This window comes from Durio zibethinus, chromosome 17 (assembly GCF_047325235.1).
Source record: "Durio zibethinus cultivar Kanyao isolate XHJ-2024 chromosome 17, ASM4732523v1, whole genome shotgun sequence".
Taxonomy (NCBI): Eukaryota; Viridiplantae; Streptophyta; class Magnoliopsida; order Malvales; family Malvaceae; genus Durio; species Durio zibethinus.
Window position 1 is genome coordinate 7,781,012 of NC_143178.1, and position 25,849 is coordinate 7,806,860.

Consider the following 25,849-nt stretch of genomic DNA (forward strand, 5'->3'; position numbering starts at 1 on the left):
CAATTGTAGGCACTTGGCATCAATCTATTCTGTTCTTTAATCTCTAACGAAATGAAATGAATTATCAAGAAATAAATTTAGATGCTCTTTTATGATCAATGGCAACAACTCTTTCCAACCCTCTATCTTAAATTTTCTTTCTCTTAAAGCAAAGTTGACAACTTTCAAAATTCCTGGCTGGATTCCTTTTTACTCTTGCTCACCTGTTGAACTGCTTCCATACTCCCAAAATTAATTATGTTTTCATTTCTTGGGTCTACTCTTTTAATGTCAATAAATTTTACTAATTTAGCAGGTATAGTTCTAAGTTATTTTCTTTTTATAATTGAAATACTTTGATTATTCAAAGAAGCAGGATAAAGACCTACTACAAAAGAATGTCCTGTAATTTTCCAAGGTTTTTACAATTGAAATATTTTCATTATCCAATGAAGCAGATAAACATCTACTCTTGTAATTATTGGAGGATAATGAGAGCTTCCTAACTTAATATTCTTATCATTATATATATTAAGTTTTTTTTTTTAAATTACACTCATAATTAAATATTATATTTATATAATCAATTATTATATCACTGAATAATTAATTAATAAATTATAATTTAACTAAATAACTAAATCCACATGAAATGAGATTTGAATTTAAAATCTTAAAGTTCTAGAACGTCTTGCCACTAAACTAAAGTCTCATTATTGTATATTAAGTTATTAATAGAGTTGGTAACAATGGTTACCAAAGAAATAATCTAACTTGTGTATCAATACTTCTAAGTCATTTTTTCATGTTACAGTAGCAATTAATTTCCAGAGACCAAATAAGAAGACATTGCTAAATAAGGGTCAAGGGTTTGACAAATGTAAATCATGATCACATTAGTACCTGAGAAAAATAGGATGCTGAAAGTTGAACTCACTGGTTTTTCTGTCTAAAAATAAATAAATTACTAGAAAGGGGGGAATTTTGTTAAAACGTCAATTTTAAAATACCAAGACATAACTCTAATCGTCATGGAATTTGAACTCATGATACATTAAATCTTAATTTATAGCTGATTAAAAAAAAAAAAATTAGGGAGTAAAAGCGCCGGTCACTGCCAAAGTTAGTGCAGCCTTTCAATGGAAAGATCAACCCTAAGGGGAGCCGTGGGGCTGAAATTGGGATATTAGTGGGGAAGAACCTAACCAAAACTGACTAACCAAGAGCTTTTGCTTTCTTGACTTTTAACTCTAAAATATAAATGAAAGAAACGTTCAATGAACGGTAAGATTATTTATTTAAAACGTTCAATGAACACTAAGTATTATTTATTTAAATTTGTTTATTATTAAATTTAATAAATAATTATAAATAATATTTTAAAACTCATTAATTAAATAAATAATTCACAAATATAATAAAATTGATTTATATTTAATTCATTTATACTCGAAATATAAATTAATCAAAGTTTGATAAATAATTTGTATATAAACTCAATTTTTATTTATCTATTAAATTTAATAAAATAATAATAAATAATATTTTAAAATTTATTAATTACATAAATAACACACAAATTTAAAAAAATTTTGTCCCACTCTTAATATTGAAAGAGGAAACCAGAAAGGGCGAACACTCAAACAGTGAGTGGATCAGAATTGGTGACTTACCAGTAGTCCTCACAAGTCAGCAAAGTAGGTTCCACCAACAAACTGGAAACACAACCTAGCCAAATGTAAGCCCATCATATTCCTTAATCAACTCTTCAATTTTGGCAACGACAGAACAAACTTCAAACATCATTGCCAATTCTAAGTTTTCTTTTATCTCCCCTTTTCCCCTCTTCTCTTTCTCTTATCCCAGGCTAGGAAAAAATGGAATTATGAAAAATAAAAAAAATATACGTTTTATGAATTGGAGTTCCTCCTTTCATTTCTTTCTTGGAGTACTATTATTATTATTTTTTCTTCGGTCGAGACATTGGTGTTCTCTTTTTCTCTGATTTTGGCCCCAAATAATCAACGGCACATTTAACGAGCGTGGCAATCTTTTATCTCTATCTATACGTATGTTAACGACCTGCCTCTCTTTCTATCTCTCTCTCGTGTTATTTATCTAATCTCTCCTCTATCTATTCTCGAAGCTTTAGAAACAGATCTGTTTGCTTCGCGGGATTTTTTTGTCCGTTATCAATAATAAAGCGCGAGGACGAGATTTTTCAATGAGAAACAGAGCTCTGTGAAAATATTGAACGTGAAGACGATGCTGATTTTAGAGATAATGCTGAGTTTACTATTTTTTCTAGCTTTCGGGCCATGGTGCGTTTATTCTGAAGAGCGACTCCTGGTTGAAATGACTCTGGTTCCAAACGCCACCGTGAACGGCGCTGGTATGCTTTCCAGTTCTCATTTTAAGTTTTTTATTAGGATGCTCTTTGTGTCTTTATTCGGTAGTAAACTTTTTGGTTCGTGAATTTTGGTAGTTTGTTTGGATGGAAGTTTGCCCGCGTATCATCTGCACAGAGGATTCGGTGCTGGAGTAAACAACTGGATTTTACAATTTGAGGTAATTACTGATTTTTATATAATAATATAATTAATTTTTAATTTTTAGACTAAGATCACAGCAAACAACTGGATTTTACAGTGTGAGGTAATTACTGATTTTATCTTTACTATAATAATATAGTTAATTTTTATTTTTTAGAATAAGAACACGTGTTATTTTTAGAATAAGATCACGTTATAATAGGTGTCACAATTTATAAGATATTATTTGTTTGAATTTGTTAAAATTTATTATCTTATCTCATAAAAATAATGTGAATATATATTTTAAAATTAATTTTAATATAAAATCAATATAAAATTTATGATTTTTTTTAAAATTATGATATTTTTCTCACTTCAATAAAAATCATCATCTTCAATGACACATTATTAATATCTAAAAATTAATTATAATATTAAAGATCATAATTTATACTAACTTGTAAAAGACATTTTATAAAATAAAACTGTGAATCCAATGAATAAAAGGGTATAATATCTCATAAATTTACCTGGAAAGTGACAATAGGACTAAAAAAATGATTTGGCCGACGGTGAACCAAAATGCATTGGGAAACCAATAGGCATTGCTTGACACTGTTTTGAAATCTTAGGTTTTGTGTATTTCACTTTTTATTTTTTCTTTTTCTTTTAATGCGGACCCCTCCTAGAAATGCTGATGTGGTACAGTGGTAGCCTATTAGAGGTCAAATTTGTCAGATAATTTAAAATCATTCCATTGCCGACAAGCAAAAAGAGGTAAAATAATCAGATACAAATGGTAAAATAAAAGAGTCCAACCCGTGAGAATTAACAATGACTGTTACTTTTTTATATAGTACTGTTTTGAAATTTAAAATAATTTATATAATTATTTTTAATCATTGCTATTAACTTTTTTTTATATAGTATTGTTTTAAAATTTAAAATATAATTTAATTGGTTAATAAAATTATTTTTAAAAATAATATTTAATAAATTTAATATTTAATATTTTTATTTTTATCTTAAATTACAATTTTTTTTAACATAAAAGTCATATGTTTTAACTAAAAAAATACTAGTCATACGTGTGATTATCGCATTTTTTTTATTAGACTTCATGAACAGTCATAATTATGAAACTATAACCATAAGATAGGATCCTGTCATTTCACATGCTAACGTGGTAAAGCTTAAAAAGGTGAAAGAATAATATTTGATAATGATTAAAATGTTGCATTTTTAAGAAATGATTTATTGTATGTATCGAATAAAAAAATTATTGGCTAAAAGAATTAAAAAAAATTTTATATTTTGATATTTGGTTCAAATTTGCTTTTTGTTAAAAAGGAGTAGTTGTTTTATGGTCCCCTTAACACGAATTAAAGTTGCGTATAAAAGAAGAATAAAGAGTCCATTCAAAATGCCCAAGCGTTGAACCTAAAGAAAGACCCTCAATATTGCATATGATCACGGGATTAACGGGATGGCCAATTGGTCAGTTCTGTTAGGTCAGTGGGTCCAGTATTCTTAGGATTATTGATTATGATTGTTAAAGTTTATTCGATCCATATGGTCATCTTCTTATCAGGGTGGTGGGTGGTGTAATGACATACCATCATGCCTGGAGAGAGCCAAAACCCGCCGTGGATCAACTCGTTACATGAACAAGTTGGAAGTCTTCTCTGGCATCTTAAGCAACAACGCGTCCCTCAATCCAGGTTCAGTCATTTCACATGCTCCAAATACTAAGGATCTAGAATACATGTGTCAATGAAAATTAACGAGAAATTATGATTGATTAATGGGAATTTAAATGTATGTTCTTGGTAATCTGTCATATCATAGAGATTTTTCATAGAAATATAGACAAGAGGGAAAGGTTCATTATTAGTTGATGCTGTTGGTATTCAACGGGTCAATTTCAATGCAGCAAGCAGGCTTCATCATTAATTTTCCCACACATCATTTTCCTCGACCAACCACTATTGTCTGGTACCAGAAATCTATTATGGTAATCCTTTTGTTTGAAAAAGGGTAATCCCGGTAATCCTGTTGACATGTCCATGATTCTCACCATCGTCTGTGGTCGCCTTCACGTGATAAATCCTGGCACCACTTTCTTCTCTGCCAGGCATTGTTTCACTCGTTTCTGCGCTTGTTGTCTTCGGGCATTTTAAATTACATATATAACCTTGCATGTAGGTCCCATTCGAGGACTGTTTCAATGTCCCAAATGGTGAGCAAGTATCAATTTTGTGGAAAATGGAAAAAGCAGTTGTTCCTTACCCTAAAGGATGAAGTAGACATTCCTTCGCTATAGTTGGAAAGCATAGGAGGCAAGTCACATGTGCATCCCCTAGCTCTATGTCACCAGAAAAAGAATAAAAACCTTTATAAACTTTCCTAGTTGACTTTGTTCCCTTAAAAAGGAAAGTGTTGTTCTATAAGCTGCATCAAAACTTTATATGAAGTCAAAAGCTCATGCCAGTCAGTTAGATTGTGCTATATAACCACATATCTAAATAGTATTGTAGAGAATGAGGTTATAAATTTCTTCATACATTGACAAAAAGGCAAATTTTTTTGTTGGATTAAATGGTTACTCTCTTTGATAAACAGTTGTTTTTATATAATTCTAAAGGACATAAACTTGGGGCAACATTCTACTACTACTACTACTTACAATATGATTGAAGTAATTATCAAGGGAAGGTAAGATCCCAATACCTTTTGACCGAAGTCGCGCATATCTTCCTATTTATGCTTGACACTCCAAAATATACTTAGGGAATTGCTTTCTATTTTCTAGCCATTGGCTCTTTACTCTGCGCAGTTGAGAGTAGTTTCCTTGATTGATGAAGAATTAGATAACTCAATGATTGTTTGAATAAGGAGGTGGAGTTAGTACTTGATCACAAAAAATTTTGCTTGCAAATTAAGCAACTATCAAATCATTAAACCTCTGCTCTTTTTCCCTTCATAATTATATGGTTGATCTCCCTTCTGTGGGCTTATTATTTCGAGGACTTTCAAAAATATGCATTGAAGAAGAAGTTCTGCTTTTGGTAGGTTGATTGATTAAATCATTGAAGACAGAACCTTTTTTCATATCACCATATTGAGCAAAAATGAATTAAGCACTCAAAATTTAAAGGTTCTTATCCTTGCAAGATAATGGCATTTCTTTTCTTTATCATTGGTTGGATTAATCATGAAATTCTCATTACAATCAGATTTTTACAACTGGAACCGTGTGAAGCTGAGATATTGTGATGGAGCCTCATTTTCAGGGGATAGCAAGTTTGACAATGGGGTAACTTTCTCATCTTAACTTTGTGCCATGCAGTGTACCTTTTTCATTTTAAAATCATATTTATCACATTATTCTTTAAACTCAAAATGCCATTTAAGATGCCTGATGGTGAAGTCCTCATAGGATTCAGAAATAACTATGGCAGTGGCACTGAAAGTTACAATCTGTGAAGAAGGCTCTTTCACATTAAGAACTTGTTAACTTATAAGATGTATACTGGGAAAGACCTTTGAACTTGCTCTTTAACTGATTCCTTCCATGTGTATGCTTCTGAAATGAACAGACATCATTGCTTTATTTCAGAGGTTATAAAATTTGGGAAGCAATTATCCATGATCTTCTACCCAAGGGGTTGGCAACTGCATGCAAGGTAAGTTTCATTTAGTTGAACTTTGCATATTTCACTTCATATTTTAGAGGTTTGATATTAACTGTCTATTTTTTTCTTTTTCAAAGAAAGCAGGATCTATCCTTCTACCAAAAAAAAAAAAGGCATTTTGCTGGAAACAGTATTTACAAACAACAATCAAGATAAAATTTGATCTCCTAACCCTCAATTAACACTAAGTCCCTTATTTACGTGGTCATCTGCTATATTTTGTACTCCACAAAGTTTGTATCTAATAACTTCCATGATGTTAAGCAAAACACCTCCTGACTCAGTTGTTGCCTGCCAAACAGCATGTTGTTTCTTTCTTTCCATACGAACTAGATGTAAGTACTCCAAGCTAAACGCAAGATAATAAACAGTAAGGCCTTCCCTTGAAGCCTCAGTTTTGCCCATTGAAACTAATTAGTTCAATCTGCTGCTTCTTTATGAATATCACACAGATTCAATACCTTCTGGCAAACACAAGATAATGGTCTATTTATCATCTTCATATTTACGTGTTTATTATTTGTAAGAAGATGATCATCCCATTGAACTTTGATCTGCATTAATCAGTTGCAATTTTTTATGCAAAATTTAGCAACGCTTCACATCTTTTTGCTCTTTCTCCGCTGTAGGCCTTGCTTTCAGGTTGCTCTGCTGGGGCTCTAGCGACCTTTCTGCACTGTGACAACTTCACAAAGATGTTACCAAGCAATGCCAGTGTGAAATGTTTAAGTGATGCTGGATTTTTTCTGGATGAGTAAGTTTCACTATTCTCAGCAGTGCACGATCTTCTATTTCTGGATATTACATCCTTGGTTTTCATTTTGCAGACGAGACATAAGTTTGAATTACACTATGAGGTCCTTCTATCTTGATCTAATTGCTTTACAGGTACTTATTTTTATCAAATACTTAAATTGTGATTGTCCAAAATCTTTTGGACTTTGGTTTATCTCCTTGTATCCAAATCTCTAGTGATTTATAAGCAACTATGTGTTATGCTGTATATTCTACTTAGGACAAACAAGAGAACACTAGACTATAGTGTGTAGTTGGTAGAATTAACTGTATTAAGGGTGCTCAATGTATTGCAATTATATCAATTTACTAGTTTTCAATTCACATTGATAAAAATGGGAGAAAGGAGAAAGGGTTACATGCAAGTGGGCGAGAACCATTCCCACTCTTGAGCCCCAAATTTCAACATTGTCAATCTGAATTCAGTTGCCTCAGTAAACATTTAAATGGCTCCACATTTTCATGTATTGCATTAATTATAGAGTTCTTGATACATGATTTAGTGGTAACTAGCACCATTTCAAGTCCAGAAGTACTTCCAGAATTGTTAATAACAAAAACTAGTTAATATTTATCACAGAATGTATAAAGTAGTTAAAGTGTGCTTTAAGCATGAAGCTTTATTCACATAAAGGAAATGTACATGACAGGGGATAGAGAAAAATCTAAATCAAAATTGCATGAGGTCGACCAACAATTCAAAGCTGGTATGATCTCTGTGATGGTCCTATCCATACAAGAATGACTTACTTCTGCTTACTGCTACGGTATTTAACTTCTTTTTCTGCAGTGTTTCTTTCCCCAGTATGCATTAAAATATATTACAACGCCATATTTTATCTTGAACTCAGCTTATGATGTATTCCAGGTAAATTTCCTTGCTCTAATTGTTTATAAATTCAATACTATTCACTCTGTCGTTCAAGTGAATGTTCTAGCATTGTATGACCATTATTTTAGTCAACTTTTCCCCAACAGTTTCATCATAGTTTGATTCCACCTTCCGCTGATTTGCATGGACATTGGAATCGTTGCAAGCTTAATCCAGCAATGTGCAATGCGAATCAGATCAATGTATTACAAGGTTGGTCTTTGGTGTCCTCATATTTGTTGATTAGTTGGTACCTCTTTTAGATCATTTTCATGTGGTTAGTTCTTATCTACGCTAACAATTTTTTGTTAATGAATGTGTTCTGGGTGGAGGAACGTTAGGAGCTATGGTTTTTCATAATCAAATATAAATAAATCATTGTAGACTAATTATTCTTAGATGATATCAATTGATATTAAGATCCAAATCTTTTTCCAGGTCTGAGGCATGATATGCTTGTAGCTCTTAACTCATTCTACAAAAATTCAATAAGTGGGGGGATGTTTATAAATTCATGCTTTGCTCATTGCCAAAGTGAGTCACAGGACACATGGTTTGCTGTTGATTCTCCAAGAATACACAATAAGGTAACTACCTATGCCAACTTCGCAGCCACTCTAAAATTCAGGTTTATGACCTGGCTTTCATATTTCCTACGTTACTTCAGTAACAACTGTTTTTAGAGTGAACATCAGACCTGAATGTGTGAACTCGCTGATGGATCATACTTTCTTCTGATTACCATCTAAGCGTGTGTTCTGACCTGTAAATGTTCTGACCTGTAAATATGAACTAGTTTTGGAACAAGAGATTTATTTTTCTCCTACCTATAAATTTTGGTTGAAACTTGATGGTTGATGCTATTATTTTAATCCTTATTTCATTCATGAGAAAACTTGAAAATGTTATAACAGACCATTGCAGAAGCAGTTGGTGATTGGTACTTTAGCAGAAGAATAACCAAAGAGATTGATTGCCCATATCCTTGTGATACCACCTGCCACAACCTTAGACCATCAGCTCAGGTAATGTCCTAATGCCTACAGTATTTCTAACGGGGCTGCTATTTGATTAAAATAACATATTCTTGTTGTCACTGAAATGAATTTGCAGGTTTAAGATAAATGATTCTTCAGTTATGACAAATTCTTATTCTTTGCCAACCTGTTGAAGCTCATTGTGGTAGCTTTTTTTCAAAAAGAAAAGGATGTTGAAAGGAAGTATAGATCGTATTTTATGGCAACAGCCATTACACCAGAATCACACTTGATTTATCACAATAGGATAAAAAAAATCAATTGATTTTTTACATTCATACTTAAAGTTTTGGTCAGTATGCTGAGAAGAAATATCAGGATAGCAGAACTATCAAATTACTCTATTCACAAGAAATAGACTGTGATATTCTTTTATCTTTTTTTTTTTTTAATTATGATTATATTATACTTTGTCCTAGAATATGATCTTTGAAACAAGATGGACATCTATTCCTTGTATTACATCATTATGGTTTCTAACCTGACTTGGTCAATTAAATTTAATTCATGAGTATGCTTAGAAAAAATATGTAACATGTACAAAATATAAAAAATATATAGAAGATGGAATATTAAGGCTTTAAAAGTATCCAAAGATAGAGCTTAAGGAAAAATGGTTATGCAATCCCAATAATTATGAATTTCTGAAATCGATCATATGGGCAATATCTTATTCAAAGTTAAAATTTTAAATTTATGTAATTTCTTTTTTGGACTTTACATATTAAATTGTTTAAGGGGCGTTTAGTTCGTGGAATCGTATTGAGAAAGCGTAATATTTAGAGTTTTTTTTTTTAGATCATTTCGTATTTAAATTCACTCGTTTGATTGGATGAAATCTATGTATATTCTTTGACATATATAATGATAATTTTTCTTTAACTTCTATTAATAATAAATACTAAAACGATAAATAACACTTTTAGTAACAAAAGAAAACAAATATTTTTATGATTACTATTTTTATTTATAAAATATTATCAATAAAAAATATTTAAAATTATTTAAGGCATTTTTTATTATAAAATGCCTTAAATAACCTCATTTATTATTTTAAAGGAGATTATATAAGATATTTTCAAACCAAAAATACCTTAAATAATCTATAATATATTTTTTTTAAATAAAAAAAGATTATTAAAGACGTTTTTGGATAAAAAAATTATATTGAATAATTCTTGTCATTTTTTAAAGGACATTATTTAATGCGGTTATAAATAAAAAAACGTCTTAAATAATACTTTTTAAAAAAATAAAAAGAATGATTTAATGTGTTTTTTTTTTTTTTTATCAAAAGCGTATATTTAAGTCGTTTTTATCCAAAAATACTTTAAATATTTTATTTTAAAAAATAAAAAAAATTATTTAAGGTATTTTTGTATAAAAAAATTTTAAATAATCTATTTATAAAATATAAAAAGATTATTTAAGATAATTTTTCGTATAAAAATATCTTAAATAATCTTTTTATAAAAATATTAACCTTAAATCCTTTATTTTAAAATATAAAAAAATTTATTTAAGATATTTTTTGCACAAAATACATTAAATAATTTATTTATAAAATAAAAAATTATTTAAGATATTTTTTTATGTTAAACGTTTTAATTATAATCTAAAAATATTTTTTATATAAAAATTATAATTGAGTTTTAATTATTTTTAGATGTACTTTTCAAAAGAATAATAATTATTTTATAATTTTTTATTTAAATCAAATTTAAAAATAAATTTTTTTTTCAAAATTTTAAAATATTATAAGAAAAAATCTGTTTTTAATTTTGAAATTTTAGTTACCGTTAAAAATTTATCATTTTTTTTGTAATCAAATTATCTTAAATCAAATATAAAAATTAAATATCTATCATCAAAATTAAAAAAAAAATTATGAATTTTTTTATAACGAAACATCACTTTAATTTATTCGATCGAGCCACTATATATATATTTATTTATTCTTTCTATTTAAGAGTGATGTAGTGATCCTTTTATTTTGATTCATACGTAATCGCGCCTTCCGAAAGGTGAAAAAAGGGTCCAAAAGAAAGGTAAAAAAGGACAAAATCCGTAATTTAACTACGGCAGAGGCCCCGCGCCACCCAAAACACATCCAATCAAAACCCACTTGCAAACTAACGCTATCACTCAACGGAAAAAAAAAAAAGATAAATCTAACGCTATTCCTCATAAACAGGTGGCGAGCTGATCCATAACGGCTTTCTTCCGCCGCCACAGCTAACAGAATTCCCAAAACACCCCTCTTTCTTTCCTCGGATCCAAGAAACAATAAAAAAGTAAATGCAAAACCCGATACTTAAAGGGCTGAGCTGGGCCAAACAGCCACCTATATTAGTATCTCCGTCGTCTCACACCCTTCCTTCTCTCCTAATCATTGGACGCAAAATAAAGCTAAAAAATAATAATAATAGTAGTAATTTCAAGAAAAGAAGGAAAAAGGAGTGGAATCATCCTCATCGAAGCGGAAGCGGGATTCGCGGTGGTAAATATAGGGCGATGCCTTGTTCTTCAATAGAGACTAGCAATATTACTTGTGGTGGTGGTGGCGGAGGTGAAGAGAATGGGCGTTTTCGCAATTTCAAACTGAACGAGTCCACTTTCTTAGCCTCTCTGATGCCGAAGAAGGAGATTGGCGCTGATCGCTTCATTGAAGCTCATGCTCATTACGACGGTCGCGGCGCCCTCATCGCAATCTTTGGTACCTTCTTTTGACTTTGTTGTTTCAAAAAAAATTAAACAACTCTGGAAATTAATAGAAAGGAAATCCAGATTTTGATTCTTGATATTTTGCCATTTTATTATAATTTTTTTTTTCAGATTCTGGTGTTGACCCGGCTGCTGCTGGTTTGCAACTGACTTCAGATGGGAAACCAAAGATCTTAGATGTCATTGACTGGTACTTACTGCTCAGTCTGCTGTACTAACGGTTCATTAAATTAGTTCTTTACTTCTTTTCAGTTTTTTACTATTATTTTTAAGTTTCTTGAGAGTTTATTTATTTATTTTTTTAGTACTGGGAGTGGAGATGTTGATACCTCAGAAGTGGTGAAGGCTGATGGAGATGGACGAATTCACGGAGCTTCAGGTTGTATTATTGTGAAATATTTGATTAACCTATGATCATGGAAAGTGTGCATTAAATTTGAATTCCTAAGTTTCTTGTTTTAAATGGTATATTCGTCGAGGGTTTTTTCTTGTTCCTTAAGGCTTCTTCAACTCTGCAATGGAGTGGTGGCTAAAACTTTACCTGTATTAAACGATAACTAATGGGTTTTTCTTGTATTTTGTCTTTCAATTGATCAACTGAGTCTATTTTCATGTAGTTCTTGGATATTTCCATTCTTTAGGTAACTTTGTCATTGTAAAGAAAAATGTGTGACACATCAAATACATAGAGCATAGTAGATACTAGATTACCCTCTAGTACTTATGTGACATTATTTAGCTACTTGATAATGTTCCGTTTTGTTTTCTTTTTGTATATACTCCATGTTGTATTATCATCTATTTTAATTCTGAGTTAACTTTTATTTTTATAATCCGATAGTCCATATTTTGTTAAAAAATGAAATTTAGGGGCTTCGTTGGTTGTCAATTCTTCATGGAAAAACCCTTCTGGTGAGTGGCATGTGGGCTATAAATTGGTTTATGAGCTCTTTACGGACACTTTGACTTCACGTCTAAAGGTAAAAATTATTTTCTGTTTAATTCATAAAACAACTTTTGCTCATGACCCATGATAAATTGACTGATGACAAACTATTTTCTTATCATTCCCCTCATTATTCACATTGCAGAAAGAAAGAAAGAAAAAATGGGATGAAAAAAACCAGGTGGAGATTGCAAAGGCTGTAATGCATCTTGATGAATTTGATCAGGTTGTTGGAAATTCTACTTGGTAACCTCCTTTTGTATGATCATAGACATAGATTTTAATATTTCAAATCCATTTTTCTTTAAATTTTTAATAACTATAGTATAATTGCATGAAAATTATCTAATTATATTCTATATATATCTATAATTTGCATCCATTATGTGAAAGTGAAACTAGGTCTTAAATTTTGTTTATGCATCTCTTGTGTTATGATAGTGCTGTGTAGCTAATTTCTTAATGATATCTTACTCATTTAGCAAGAAAATTGACCATGCTATGAAGGGTATTATTTGATAGAAATATATTGAGCACTTTGGGATGCATAGAATCTTTCTTTAGCTATCAACAAAAAGATTACATGCTTTCTTATACTCTTAGAATTTTTTTTGGCAATAAGCAGCATTTATTTTAACCTTCTTTTAATGCACTTAGTTCATTACTTATGCATATGCTTCAAAATATGTTGTTTTCTTCCACAATAAAAAATATTCCCTACGGATAAATGGAAAAGTCCCATGCATCTTATGGTTGCTGATAGCATTTTACTGGTTGGTGGTCTCATATCATCATACTTGTTTAGCATGCATTTTATTACTATTACTGTGTATAATATGTTATTATGTCGATGTATATAGAAACATACAAAGGTGGAGGATCCAAAATTGAAAAGAACTCGTGAAGATCTCCAGAATAGAATAGACATCTTAAGAAAGCTGGCTGATGTGAGTGCCAAGGATTTTATTAAATTACTTTTCTTTAACTAAATTTATATTGCTCTGAGCTTTCCACATGTTCATGTGTTAGAGTTATAATGACAAAGGACCTGTTATAGATGCTGTTGTATGGCATGATGGAGAAGTATGGAGGGTTGCTTTTGACACTCAGAGTCTCGAGGATGATCATAAATGTGGGACTCTGGCTGACTTTGTGCCCCTAACTAATTACAGGTCTGCACCTTTGTCATTTAACTTATCAACCGTTTGACTAATCTTTCTTTGGTAGACATTTATACAAAGGCAATGAAATGGTTTTTTAATGATGGAAGAATGTTAATATTAATACGGTACCATGGTAAACTTTGATTTGGGTGCTTGGAATGTAGCATTCTGTTTGTATATTGTTTCATATTGTTAAGCACTTGTCTTAAAAAATTTTAAGTGCCCCTCTTTGATATTTTGCTTTGGAGTTTCTGAAACAAACGTAATATAATTGTTAGCTGACTCTTCTGAAACCAACCTTGCAGGATTGAGCGGAAATATGGCGTGTTTAGCAAATTAGATGCTTGTACATTTGTTGTTAATGTGTATGATGAGGGAAATATCTTAAGCATTGTTACAGATAGCTCTCCTCATGGTACACATGTTGCTGGTATTGCTACTGCTTTCCATCCCCAGGTACTGCCATTTAAGCTTAATTAATTGGTTTGTGGCATTTTTCTTTTCAAAGTTTCAATAAAAATTGTCTTCTGACTTGCATGATGATTTAGGAGCCCTTGTTAAATGGTGTTGCACCTGGAGCACAGTTAATTTCATGTAAAATTGGAGACTCGCGCTTGGGTTCAATGGAGACTGGAACTGGCTTGACACGGGCACTGATAGCTGCTGTGGAGGTGGGTAAAAGTGCATTCATTTCTAACGATTTATTCACTTTTGTGTTGTTATGGTCCTTAGGCATTTATTATATTGTGTACTTGTCTAACTACCCTTGTTTACTTATATCCTTCTGGGATATATCCAGATTGTGTTCAATATGAACGCAGAACACATATTCATATATCTTTTTGAAGTATTTATGCACTTAATGTAGATGGATAGCTATTGTAGCATGTTGTCTTAGATTCTCAGGTACTGCAAATGATATTGGGGTGTCTCTGTGTGTCAGTGTGTTATATCACTGACTTTAATATGGTGCATTTTAATCATAACCATTTGGCTTTTTACCTCCTTTTCCTTTGACAGCATAAATGTGATCTGATCAACATGAGCTATGGAGAACCTACATTATTACCAGACTATGGACGCTTTGTTGATCTTGTTAACGAGGTAAGAGCTCCTAACTTCCCATATAGGCATAATTGTATAGTGTGGTTTACCTCCTTAATTTTCATCTGTCTAATATGTTATGGGTGCCATATTTGGGTTTAATTTAGGTCGTGAATAAGCATCGTTTGATATTTGTCAGTAGTGCTGGTAATAGTGGGCCGGCATTGAGCACGGTTGGTGCTCCAGGGGGTACCTCTTCAAGCATCATAGGAGTTGGTGCATATGTCTCTCCTGAAATGGCTGCTGGTGCTCATTCTGTAGTTGAACCTCCACCTGAAGGGCTTGAATACACTTGGTAAAATAATTTCAATTCTTCCATGTTTGGCCTTGAAACATGAAGTCCCACACTTTTCCACCTGTAGATCCATGCCCTTGTTTGCATCCAACTCATTGAAATTGGTTGCAATGGATGCAGGTCCAGCCGAGGGCCAACAGTTGATGGAGATCTTGGAGTCTGTATAAGTGCTCCTGGAGGGGCTGTTGCCCCTGTTCCTACTTGGACACTCCAAGGGCGCATGCTTATGAATGGAACATCAATGGCATCTCCATCTGCTTGTGGGGGAATTGCATTGCTTATTAGTGCCATGAAGGTCTTTCTCTGAATTATTCAAGTTTTTTAATTTTTGATTGTTTCTTTCCCCTCTCATTTTTCCCTCATGTTTTGGTGCTATTCTCTCTGCATCTAAAGTCAGATTATTTTAATGTTGTCTGCAGGCTGAGGGAATTCCCGTGAGCCCATATAGTGTAAGGAAGGCTCTTGAGAATACATCTGTTCTTGTAGGTTGTTTGCCAGAAGACAAGCTAACCACTGGACAAGGGCTTATGCAAGTTGACAAGTAAGAAAAATTTCCCCTAGCCTTTGCTTCTTTATATATTTATTTCATAGTTTTGAACTTCATCTTGACTCTTGTGTTTGGCAGAGCATATGAATATATACAGAAGTCTCGAGAGTTTTCATGTGTTTGGTATCAAATAAAGATCAATCAATCTGGAAAATCAAGTAAGTTTAGGTTGATATGCAGACAAATACTATCCACTGTTCCATGTGTTTGGTACTATTATAGCTATGTGCCCAACACATTTGTGGATGTTTATTGAATATTAGCAGCAAGCCTCAACCCATTTATAAGACAGTTTTTTGTTTTAAATCGGTAAACTCTACCTAGTGCCAAGAGCAACTAATGATATATTGTTTATATGTTTTATCTAACTTTTTGAGGACTTACATTGATATTGGGAGTCAGCTTATACTGATTTTTATCTAAAATCTTGTTTGTTATGAGCATTCATTCTGTCAATACTTAAGCAATTACTTCACAAATGAGGCTGCTTTGAAACTTGAGTGCTCTCAATGCAGTCTGGATTGCTTTTGCTGTGGAACTTAACTGTAGGATGTATTTCACTTGCAGCTTCTACATCACGAGGTATCTACCTAAGAGAGGCTACTGCTTGCCAACAATCTACTGAGGTTTGCTAATTGATATACTTGATAAATTTTTAATTCATGGCTATTTTTCTGCAAACTCTTAAAAACAGTATTTTTTCTGTTCTTTGCTTTTCATTTATTACTAAATTGCTACGTGGTACTCCCTCCATCAAGTGTTCATTTTCAAAATGTAAAAATTTAATTATTTTACTTTCTCATCTCTCTGGTCATTTCAGATTCAAAATAAATAAATAGTTGTGAAGATTTTTCTCCACTCAACTTCATGTTTTCAGCTTATCCCTGAATTTTACAGCTGCTAAAGTTATATGTTAAATAGTGGGCAGTGCAAGTTGAACCGAAGTTTCATGAAGATGCAAGTAAATTAGAAGAATTGGTTCCCTTTGAAGAGTGTATTGAGCTACATTCTAGTGATAATGCAGTTGTGAGAGCTCCTGAGTATCTTCTCCTCACTCATAATGGGCGCACCTTCAAGTTAGTAAACGCTAATTCACTATCTATATAGAAGTGCTTAATCTAATCATTATGTGCAGTCTGCAGTCTGCTTATCAAGTCCTTTTTTTTATTTTCTTTTCTTTCTTTTTTACTAACTTCTATTTACTAAAATTTATTTATTTTGCCATCCTCTTTTCACTTGTAAAGTAGATGAATCAAAATTTCTATATTTTCCAAATTAAGTTTGTGATTCTGGAAGATTACTTGTTTGATAATGGTGAATTATTTTCTCGTCTTTTCAGCATAGTTGTTGATCCAACCAGTCTTAGTGATGGTCTGCACTATTATGAAGTTTATGGAATTGATTGCAAAGCCCCATGGCGTGGTCCTCTTTTCAGAATCCCAATTACTATAACAAAGCCAATGGCTGTAATGAATCGGCCACCACTAATTTCATTCTCAAGGATGTCATTCCTTCCAGGTTCTTTTGGCACAGAATTGGATGCCAACTTATATTTTCTTTACCCTTTATACATTAAAAAATCTTTTCTTGCTATGATTCTTCCTTGAGTTGATTCCCTTTTTTCCTTTGTGATTGTCCTGTTTAAATAGGCCACATAGAACGGAGATACATACAGGTACCACTTGGTGCTTGTTGGGTTGAGGCAACCATGCAGACATTTGGGTTTGATACTACTAGACGATTTTATGTTGACACCGTCCAGGTATAGCATGCAGTGAGAACCCATACCAGATTGACCTAAGCCTTACTTGACATGTTTGCAATATGCAGATTTGTCCGTTGAGAAGGCCTATCAAGTGGGAGAGTGTTGTGACATTTTCTTCTCCCACCGCCAAAAGCTTCGCCTTTCCTGTTGTAAGTGGTCAAACAATGGAACTAGCAATAGCTCAGTTTTGGTCAAGCGGCATGGGAAGTCATGAGACAACTATTGTAGATTTTGAGGTAAATTTCTGTTGAAAACTTATTCAATTTATAACTTTCCATCCGTAATACAATTCTTTGATTGATTTTATTTATTTTTATCAATTACTGCTTTTACAATTTCTTGGTTAGTGAATATTTGTTGCTCTGGAACATTTTGTTGAAATGGCATGTGGATGATCTACTTTTCTTTTTCAATTTTCTTGATTTTCTGCTTCCTTCTGCTGATGTGTCTCCCCATCCTGAGGTTATGCCTATGTCAAGGAGACTTCATCCTGAATAAGTTTTATTTTTATTTTTGGCATGTGAAAACCTTACTGAGTATTTACATATTTTCTGTTGCATGTTCTGTGAGTTGTGCTCTCTCAGTGAAGCAAACATGGGAATTCTGTTTTAAGTGTTAATAAAATTGTGTCTTACATTTAAGAGCCTTATATGTGGATTTTTATAAATTATTTAGATTGTCTTTCATGGAATTGGAGTCAACCGAACAGAAGTAGTCCTTGACGGAAGTGAAGCACCCATCAGAATTGAGGCTGAAGCGCTATTGGCATTGGAAAAACTTGCCCCTAGTGCTGTTTTAAACAAGGTAAAGCAGTCTATTATTTACAGTGTAATGTGGGTAATTTATGCTTTCTCTTTCTCTACTTGTTACTTTCCTTCTGATGTGCTTGCTCAGATTTAATAAAGCATCATTCTTTGACTTTTCCAATTCTTTATGTTCAATATACAGATTAGAATTCCATATCGACCTACTGAGGCAAAACTTTGTACTCTTCCAACCAATCGTGACAGATTACCATCAGGGAAACAAATACTGGCATTGAAATTAACGTGCGTTTTTTCTTGGGTTGCTTATATGAAAATTTTCCATTATAATGTCTTTTATATATGCAATCATTCACTTTAATGCATGTACATGCTCTTTTCCTTTTTGCTTCTACAGCTACAACTTTAAATTGGAAGATGGAGCAGAAGTGAAACCTCATATTCCATTGCTCAACAATCGCATATATGACACTAAATTTGAGTCCCAATTTTACATGATTTCTGACACAAACAAGGTAGATTTTTATTGCTACTGTAAATCTTTTTGGAAAGAAGCTGGCAACAAATCTGGGCAATTATACTTTATTTCATATGAAGTAGACCCACATTTTACATGTGCAGTGCCTTAGGCATAGGTTAAAATTTCTGTTCTACCATATGGATTTTTAATGAGCATCTGCTTTCATCTTGTGCCACAATTCTGCTGACCTGTGGAAATCCGTTTCCTCTCATCAATTATAGCGTGTATATGCAATGGGTGATTGTTATCCAAACTCTTCAAAACTTCCAAAGGGCGAATACACTCTGCAACTGCATTTAAGGTACATTTCAATATGCTCTTTGCTAAACGTACCATGTATTACTGACCTAGTTTTGCTACCAGAATGAGGGATTTTGGATGCTGGTGGGATTCTCTTCTCCCCTGTCCCCAAACAATCCTCCCTAGGTCTTCTGTTGTGGTTTTATCTAATTAAAGAAATTCCTGAATAGCATGACTTACCTTGTAACTTGGGAACTATCCATGATTGTCTTGTTTTTGGAGGTTAAGGAAATAGGTTTTGTAGTAGGACTGCTGCAAAACAGGAAAATTCATTCTATCAATCTTTTCTAATGAGGTGCTTAAATCCTTGTTTGCTTTCACTTATAGTGACTTATTATGTTTCAGGCATGACAATGTGCAGTATTTAGAAAAAATGAAGCAATTAGTTCTATTTCTGGAAAGGAATTTGGAGGAGAAGGTAAATATTGTGCCTCTCTTTTTTTCTTGTTTATTCATGTTATAATGGCTCTTATATTTAAAGACTTCTTAATGCTGCTTCTAAATTATGAGGTATGTAAGCAGAAAATGGTTTAGCTATTGCCTTTCAGGCCTTTTCGTTTTGATATTGGAGAAGGGTATATCCTAATAGATGTGTTGTCAAATTGTTTTAAATTAGTTTGATTTCTTTAGTTATTGTCATCTTCCATGGTTGTTTGGAAAGGTTTATGAGGTATGCTCATTACTGTCCCTGTGGTTATTTTGAAACCAGGATGTTGTTCGATTGAACTTTTTCTCTGAACCAGATGGCCCTGTGATGGGAAATGGTACCTTTAAATCCTCTGTTTTGGTTCCAGGGTATGTTTAATGTCAAATATATATAATTCATGCAGACCACCCACAGCAACTCTATCTATGTTGTTTTATTATTTGTACTATGTAATTAACTTGAAGCATTATTTTCTAGGAAAAAGGAATCATTTTATTTAAGTCCACCAAACAAAGATAAGATTCCAAAGGTAATACATTTATTGATGTTTCTTTTACTTTATTAATAGCATAGAAGATGTATAGTAACACTTGAATTTTTCCTGCAGAACTCCTCACAAGGATCTGTTTTTTTGGGAGCAATATCACATGGGACACTATCATATGCCAAAGAGGGAAAAAATCCACAAAAGAATCCCGTATCTTATCAGATATGTTATGTGGTACCACCCAACAAGGTTGTGATATATTTGACTTTACCTATGGAGTATCTACATATTTCTTTTACATCTTGTATGGTACATTTTGTAAATACCTAAAATAATCCTTCTATGGTTAAGTGATGCACCACTGAACATTACTTTCATGTTTTACTTTCTTGTTTCTTCTGTCATTTTTAATGGCATTTTATTGACAGACTGATGAGGACAAAGGCAAAGTTTCTTCATCAGCTTGCAGTAAACCTATAGCTGAACTTTTAGAAGAAGAGGTACTTGAGCAACTGTTTATGCTAAACTTGGTATTTGTTGATTGAATACTTGCACAATTCTATTTCATCATTTTTCTATTGTTATCAAACTATAATAGTTTCTTATATAACCATTTTAACTTAATGAATTTTTTCTCAGAAAACCACGTATTCATGATTAATTTTGGTGTTTATTACTTTGATTAGTTTATTTTATTTATGTTCAAGATTTTTACTGTTGTATAGCATCCTTTAAGGTAACAGAAACAAATTTCCTCAAGAGTCAAGATTATTTAGTTTTTCCCCAACTCTGTGAAAATTCTATAATGTAGAATGTGTTATCTGAGTCTGTTATCATTCTTGTTTTTTAATGGTCATAGAACTATTATATCTTATGCAAATGTCCAGTTATGATTCCAAGTACCAGGTTTGTAATGTGAAGTAAGTAATAAGGCAGTTCTTTTCTTAATACTACAGAAAGGAGATTTGTTCATATATTTGTTGTGTGGATTCGACAAGGCAATGAAACTAATAAGGCTGTTTCCTTTAATAGCTAAATAATGTTAGATCTGACTTGTATTCTGATGCTTTAGTAAAAATATTGGTGTCACACTATTCATTACAGTTACAAACTTACAATCAAGGGTGTAATACATATATTGCTTAACAGCTTCAGAATCTGGTCACTGATTTCTGTTTGAGTTCTTCCATTCTTATGGGACCCTATTACTTCTTAGTGAAGTCTCTGTTGCCAGGCTCTTTGATATATTAGGCTTCGGCATTTTTGCCATGGGGGGAGGTTACAAAGGCAAGGCAATTGTAAATTGCCTTTCAGGTGGAACTTGTAAAACATACCCTTGTACTGTTTTACTTCTTTTTGACTTGGGTGATATGATTCTTTATTACATTTGTAATAAATTACAATAGCTGTATGGCTGACTTTACTGACAAAATGTGTGTTCCTTCTTTTCCTTTTTCCCTCTGAATAATAAGTAAATTTACATGTTCCATTGTTGCGACCTCTCTCATATCTCTATCTTGCTTGTGATAAGGGCTTATGTTTATGCCTTTTAAAACATTTGTCTTCTCTGGTGTTAACATATGGAATAATGCTCATTCAACTCTTCAACTAGGTTCGAGATGCAAAACTAAAGGTTTTTGGAAGCCTGAAGCAAGATACTGACGAAGGTCGCTCAGAATGGAAAAAATTAGCTCAATCTCTTAAGGTTAGAACTCTCTCTGCACTCTTCTTTAGTTTAGGTATATTCTATCCAAATGGTTGAAGAAAGGTGAATCTCTTTATGAGGAATCATCCTCTCTCTCCCTAAGCATTACCTAAAGAGTTAGTTTTCTCGCACTTTGTGTCAAAGAGTCACTGGTTTAGTGAGTACTACAATCCTAGTCTAGCGTAGTAGATCAGGTTGAGTGTTCTGTTTCTTTCTTTTCAAACAGTGGTATGCTTGTAGCCATATCATAGATAGGAATATTTGTGTGAAAAATTTATGTACAAGTTATCGTAAAAAATTATTTGTAGCACCTAAGTTTATTAGCTCTTCAAGTATAAGCTGAATATTGTCATATACCTGTCTAAATGGCTGTCTTACATGGTGGAGAAAGTTTTGTGCCCGTCAGTGTTAGACAGGCCAATTCTTCAATGGGAGAAGTGTGCTATTGTAGCTTGTTGCGTTCACTTGTGTTTAGCTTGACATATAATTCCTCAAACTAGGTGAAAAGCCTTCTTGTTTTTTTATGTTTTATATGACATCTAGATCTAGAGGTGGATATTGCAAGAAACAGATGGTGGCTTCCTTTTAGTAATTTGAACTGCTCGTCTTAGGCTGTCATTAGTGCTTTGTATCAATTTTAATATCTATTATATGTTCTTTGGCAGTCTGAATACCCTAAATACACTCCATTGCTTGTGAAGATCTTGGAAAGTTTGCTTTCCCAGAGCAATATTGGGGACAAAGTCCACCATTATGAAGAGGTGAGTTTTATCAAAAGCAGATTTTGGTATGAAAGTATATCAGGCTCTCTTGAGGCTTCTTGGGAAAGTGTCTTGGCTTGTCCCTCTTCATTTTGTTTTATGCTTTGCTGCCTCATAACTCTTCTCAATTGCTCGGTTGTTGCTAATTTGAACTAGCTTTAGAGACATAATATGGTGAATCACATGAGTCACTTCAAGTGGATTTTAACTCATTTCACATTAGACTCTTAAAATGATGTATATGCATACTTTAAATAGATTTCCTTTTGCTGTTAGACTTATATTGAATGGAAAGGATTGCCCTTATAAAGTTGTTAGCCTCCATATTCTTTTGTTCATTTATTTATTTGTAAGCATAGCAGTATTTAACTTTTGTCTTAGCCCCATGAGGGCCTAAAATTTTGAACCCTCTCTTGGTTCTAGTGGGGGCTTGGTTGTTATCAAATACTCTGGCCTTTGAATGGACTTCTTGTGACTTTATAAGATTTAGCTATTGAAGAAGGTAGGAGTTTATGTGTTTAGCAAAACTTACGGGTAGAATATATTAATTCTAGCTAAAAGTTTACAGAAATAAAATATCAAACAACATAAAAAGCAGCTGAGACTAATAATTGTCCATTCAACTTTATAATACTCAAACTGAAAGGGGAACATCTGATATAAAATGTTTTCCTTAACTAATATAATTAAAATTTGCAGGTTATAGGTGCAGCAGATGAGGTGGTTGATAGTATAGACAGAGATGAACTGGCAAAATTCTTTTCACTTAAAAGTGATCCAGAGGATGAGGATGCAGAGGTACGTTTTTAAATTGCCAATTTGCCCTTCCCTTGTCCTTTCATCATTTTACTCTAGCCATGCTGGCCAAATCCTCTTAGGAATTCAGCAAAGTATTTTATCAGAGTTAAAGTTGCTAAACATATTGTTTTCTTGATTTTTATTTTTCAATAATTCTGATGGTCTCCAATGTGTTGTCCGAGCTGCTATCTCATCTCTTTGGCTTTGCTTGGTTGGAAGGATGAAGGATGTGAGGAAGGAACATTTGTTAATCTAATGGTTAAGTTATACAAGTAGGAAAATTGTTATGAATTTTAGCCATTAGATTAATAAGTTTTCCATCCTCATCTCTTTCCAACCTTCCTGCCATGCAAAGCCAAAATTTATTTAGGCTTTTTGTTACCCTTTCTAGTGCATCAAGGTTGCGACCTTTCCTTTTTGTTTTTTATTTATTCAGAAAAATAAGAAGAAGATGGAGACAACTCGTGATCAATTAGCAGAGGCACTGTACCAAAAAGGACTGGCACTTGCTGAGATTGAATCTGTTAAGGTAGTGACTGGTTTATGTATCATCTGGTTATTTTCTAATTTAAATCAACTTATATTCTAACCGATATTGGTTACAATGAAATAATTCTTTTTTTTTTTTAACAAAAACAAACATTGACACACACACACATATATCGATAAACAAAAGTGAACCTTACAAGTTCGATGCAGAGATGAGGACATGAAATAATGGCACATAAATAAAATCCATGGCCACTCTCGAAAGGCTAGACTTTTGATAGAGCTGAGGGACTTTAAAATATCTAACTTATCTCCTTACATGGGAATGTAATCACGAAAATAAACAAGTCAAAGATTTGCCTCTTTGGAACAAAGAGTAAAAGAACGCACACACTGACAAACTCAAATGAGACGTACAAGCCAAATGTTACATTAAGCAAAATTCAGAACCACTTATAGAAGGGCCAAACTTTTGAGAGAGTTGAGGTATTTAAACACCACAGCTCTAACTAGTCTCTCTTCCTTGTGGGGCTCTGTGAATTTTATGTGCCTTATTACTAGTTTTATGACTGTCTTATAAAAGAATCATGTTCCTGGCCAATCATTAGTTTCTGCAATCCCAACTTAAGAATGCCTAGCTTGTTTTCTGCATAAAACTCCTAGGTTTAGGTTTTTATGGTGCATAACGCACGTAGCTTTCTTCATATCATGTGAACTGATAAAAACACGAGTTTCTGATTGCCATAGCTGGCCCTTCCACTTTTTTCTTCCTTTTTAGGCGGGGTTGGGCTGTTATCAAAGATTTACTAATGCTATACTGGCCAAATTTTCCTGTCTTAAAGTCTTATAACTTAATGGGATTTCTTCTCTTGAAGTTCCATCTTTTTATAGCTTTTTCCATTTGCTGAGATTGATTGTTAGTCTTTTTTTGAAAATTGGGCTGGTAAGTGATATATGCAAATATATGATACTTATATCAACAAACTCAGTTATGATAGGTTATCATCTTCATTAGAATTAAAATTTATCCTCATCACCATTAATATAGGATGAGAAAGCTTCAGCATTGGGTGCTAGTGAAGGCACAAAAGACTTGGATCAAACTGGTGACTCTGCTTTGGGCTCTGATATCCAGTCAGATTTATTTGAGGAGAACTTTAAAGAACTGATGAAATGGGTAGATCTGAGGTCCTCTAAATATGGCACCCTCTCTGTACTGCGTGAAAGGCGGTGTGGAAGGCTTGGAACTGCTCTTAAGGTATTTTCTTTCGTGATAATCCAAGTAGCACTGGGTATTTACTTTTGTTTTTTGAGGAAAAAAAGAAAGAAAGAAAAGGCAGTAGAACTGTCTAGTTATTGTTATGTTCTTTTATTTGGTTCTTTTTTGGTGCATTTAAGGAGGGGTATTTAAACATGGATATTGAAATACATGTTTAAATTTTAATAAATATGGGAAAGAAAAAATGGGAGGAAGGGAAAGGAGTAAGGACTGTGAGAAACCTGAATTATTGAAATTTTACATGTAACTGATGCTTTATGTCACCTGTCAGCCTGCGGAAAAAAAATTATGAAACATATATGAATCAAGTGTGGAATGATTTTCTATCCCTTACGTTTTCTAGGCTAATGCTAATTAGTGCTTTGCACAGTTTATAAGGTTTTATTTTCACGTTTAATACATTAGTTGACTGTAAATATAGTAACTTCCCTCCTACTGGATGGAGAGAGTTCTTAAAATGAAAGCCTAAATAAGTGCCTGTGCCCTCAGGGAACTTGTTGGCAGGACCTTTTCTTGATTTCAGTTATCTGCTGTCACAGGTACTAAATGACATGATTCAGGATGATGGAGAGCCTCCGAAGAAGAAACTCTATGAATTGAAGCTCTCTTTGCTTGATGATATTGGATGGAGCCATTTATCAACATATGAAAGACAATGGATGCATGTGCGCTTCCCTCCAAGCTTGCCCCTTTTTTAAGGTTGCTCAATTTTATGAAAACCTGGTCTCTGATAGTGGTTAACCAGATTATGTGCCAGTTTCAAATTGATAAAAGATTGAACATTGCAAGCATATATGCGTATATTTGGGATAATCATTGTAGGGACAGTTTGTCATAATAAAATGCAAATTTTCTGCTTTTCAA

General features: G+C 32.8%; 2 protein-coding genes across 4 annotated transcripts; both read left to right on the plus strand.

Moving 5' to 3' along the window:
• The first annotated feature begins 1,746 nt into the window (after positions 1-1,746).
• Positions 1,747-9,415, plus strand: LOC111281149 (Pectinacetylesterase family protein). 2 transcript variants are annotated; one of them, XM_022868789.2, is made up of 14 exons: positions 1,747-2,048; positions 2,126-2,371; positions 2,465-2,547; positions 4,105-4,234; positions 5,750-5,829; positions 6,113-6,199; positions 6,838-6,962; positions 7,036-7,096; positions 7,654-7,710; positions 7,794-7,871; positions 7,964-8,087; positions 8,313-8,461; positions 8,789-8,899; positions 8,988-9,415. In XM_022868789.2, exons 2-14 carry the CDS (start codon positions 2,245-2,247, stop codon positions 8,991-8,993), a joined length of 1,218 nt encoding a protein of 405 aa, XP_022724524.2. In that variant the 5' UTR covers positions 1,747-2,048; positions 2,126-2,244; the 3' UTR covers positions 8,994-9,415. The 2 variants fall into 2 exon arrangements, with proteins under 2 accessions (XP_022724524.2, XP_022724531.2); XM_022868796.2 differs by having other exon boundaries at positions 7,982-8,087.
• A 1,838-nt stretch (positions 9,416-11,253) lies between these two features.
• LOC111281175 (tripeptidyl-peptidase 2-like) lies at positions 11,254-25,849 on the plus strand. Of its 2 annotated transcripts, XM_022868821.2 has the most exons (34): positions 11,254-11,627; positions 11,747-11,825; positions 11,941-12,014; positions 12,506-12,615; positions 12,727-12,807; positions 13,442-13,528; positions 13,611-13,753; positions 14,050-14,200; positions 14,293-14,415; positions 14,765-14,848; positions 14,956-15,143; positions 15,264-15,438; positions 15,563-15,684; positions 15,769-15,848; positions 16,258-16,316; positions 16,612-16,766; positions 17,030-17,208; positions 17,340-17,452; positions 17,521-17,691; positions 18,131-18,259; positions 18,404-18,504; positions 18,617-18,734; positions 18,961-19,040; positions 19,385-19,457; positions 19,749-19,834; positions 19,944-19,995; positions 20,074-20,202; positions 20,382-20,453; positions 21,566-21,658; positions 22,324-22,419; positions 23,119-23,217; positions 23,654-23,746; positions 24,755-24,964; positions 25,525-25,849. In XM_022868821.2, the coding sequence occupies exons 1-34, from the start codon at positions 11,426-11,428 to the stop codon at positions 25,681-25,683; spliced, it is 3,966 nt and encodes a 1,321-aa protein (XP_022724556.2). In that variant the 5' UTR covers positions 11,254-11,425; the 3' UTR covers positions 25,684-25,849. The 2 variants fall into 2 exon arrangements, with proteins under 2 accessions (XP_022724556.2, XP_022724563.2); XM_022868828.2 differs by lacking the exon at positions 22,324-22,419.

Excerpts from the sequence above, each read along its gene's own strand:
- LOC111281149 (XM_022868789.2), top strand. The coding sequence starts at position 2,245 with ATGCTGATTTTAGAGATAATGCTGAGTTTACTATTTTTTCTAGCTTTC. Across the intron at positions 2,372-2,464 it reads CGCCACCGTGAACGGCGCTG|TTTGTTTGGATGGAAGTTTG; the intron begins GTATGCTTTCCA and ends GAATTTTGGTAG. Across the intron at positions 8,088-8,312 it reads TCAGATCAATGTATTACAAG|GTCTGAGGCATGATATGCTT; the intron begins GTTGGTCTTTGG and ends ATCTTTTTCCAG.
- LOC111281175 (XM_022868821.2), top strand. The coding sequence starts at position 11,426 with ATGCCTTGTTCTTCAATAGAGACTAGCAATATTACTTGTGGTGGTGGT. Across the intron at positions 18,505-18,616 it reads ATACTGGCATTGAAATTAAC|CTACAACTTTAAATTGGAAG; the intron begins GTGCGTTTTTTC and ends TTGCTTCTACAG. Across the intron at positions 19,996-20,073 it reads ACAAAGATAAGATTCCAAAG|AACTCCTCACAAGGATCTGT; the intron begins GTAATACATTTA and ends TTTTTCCTGCAG.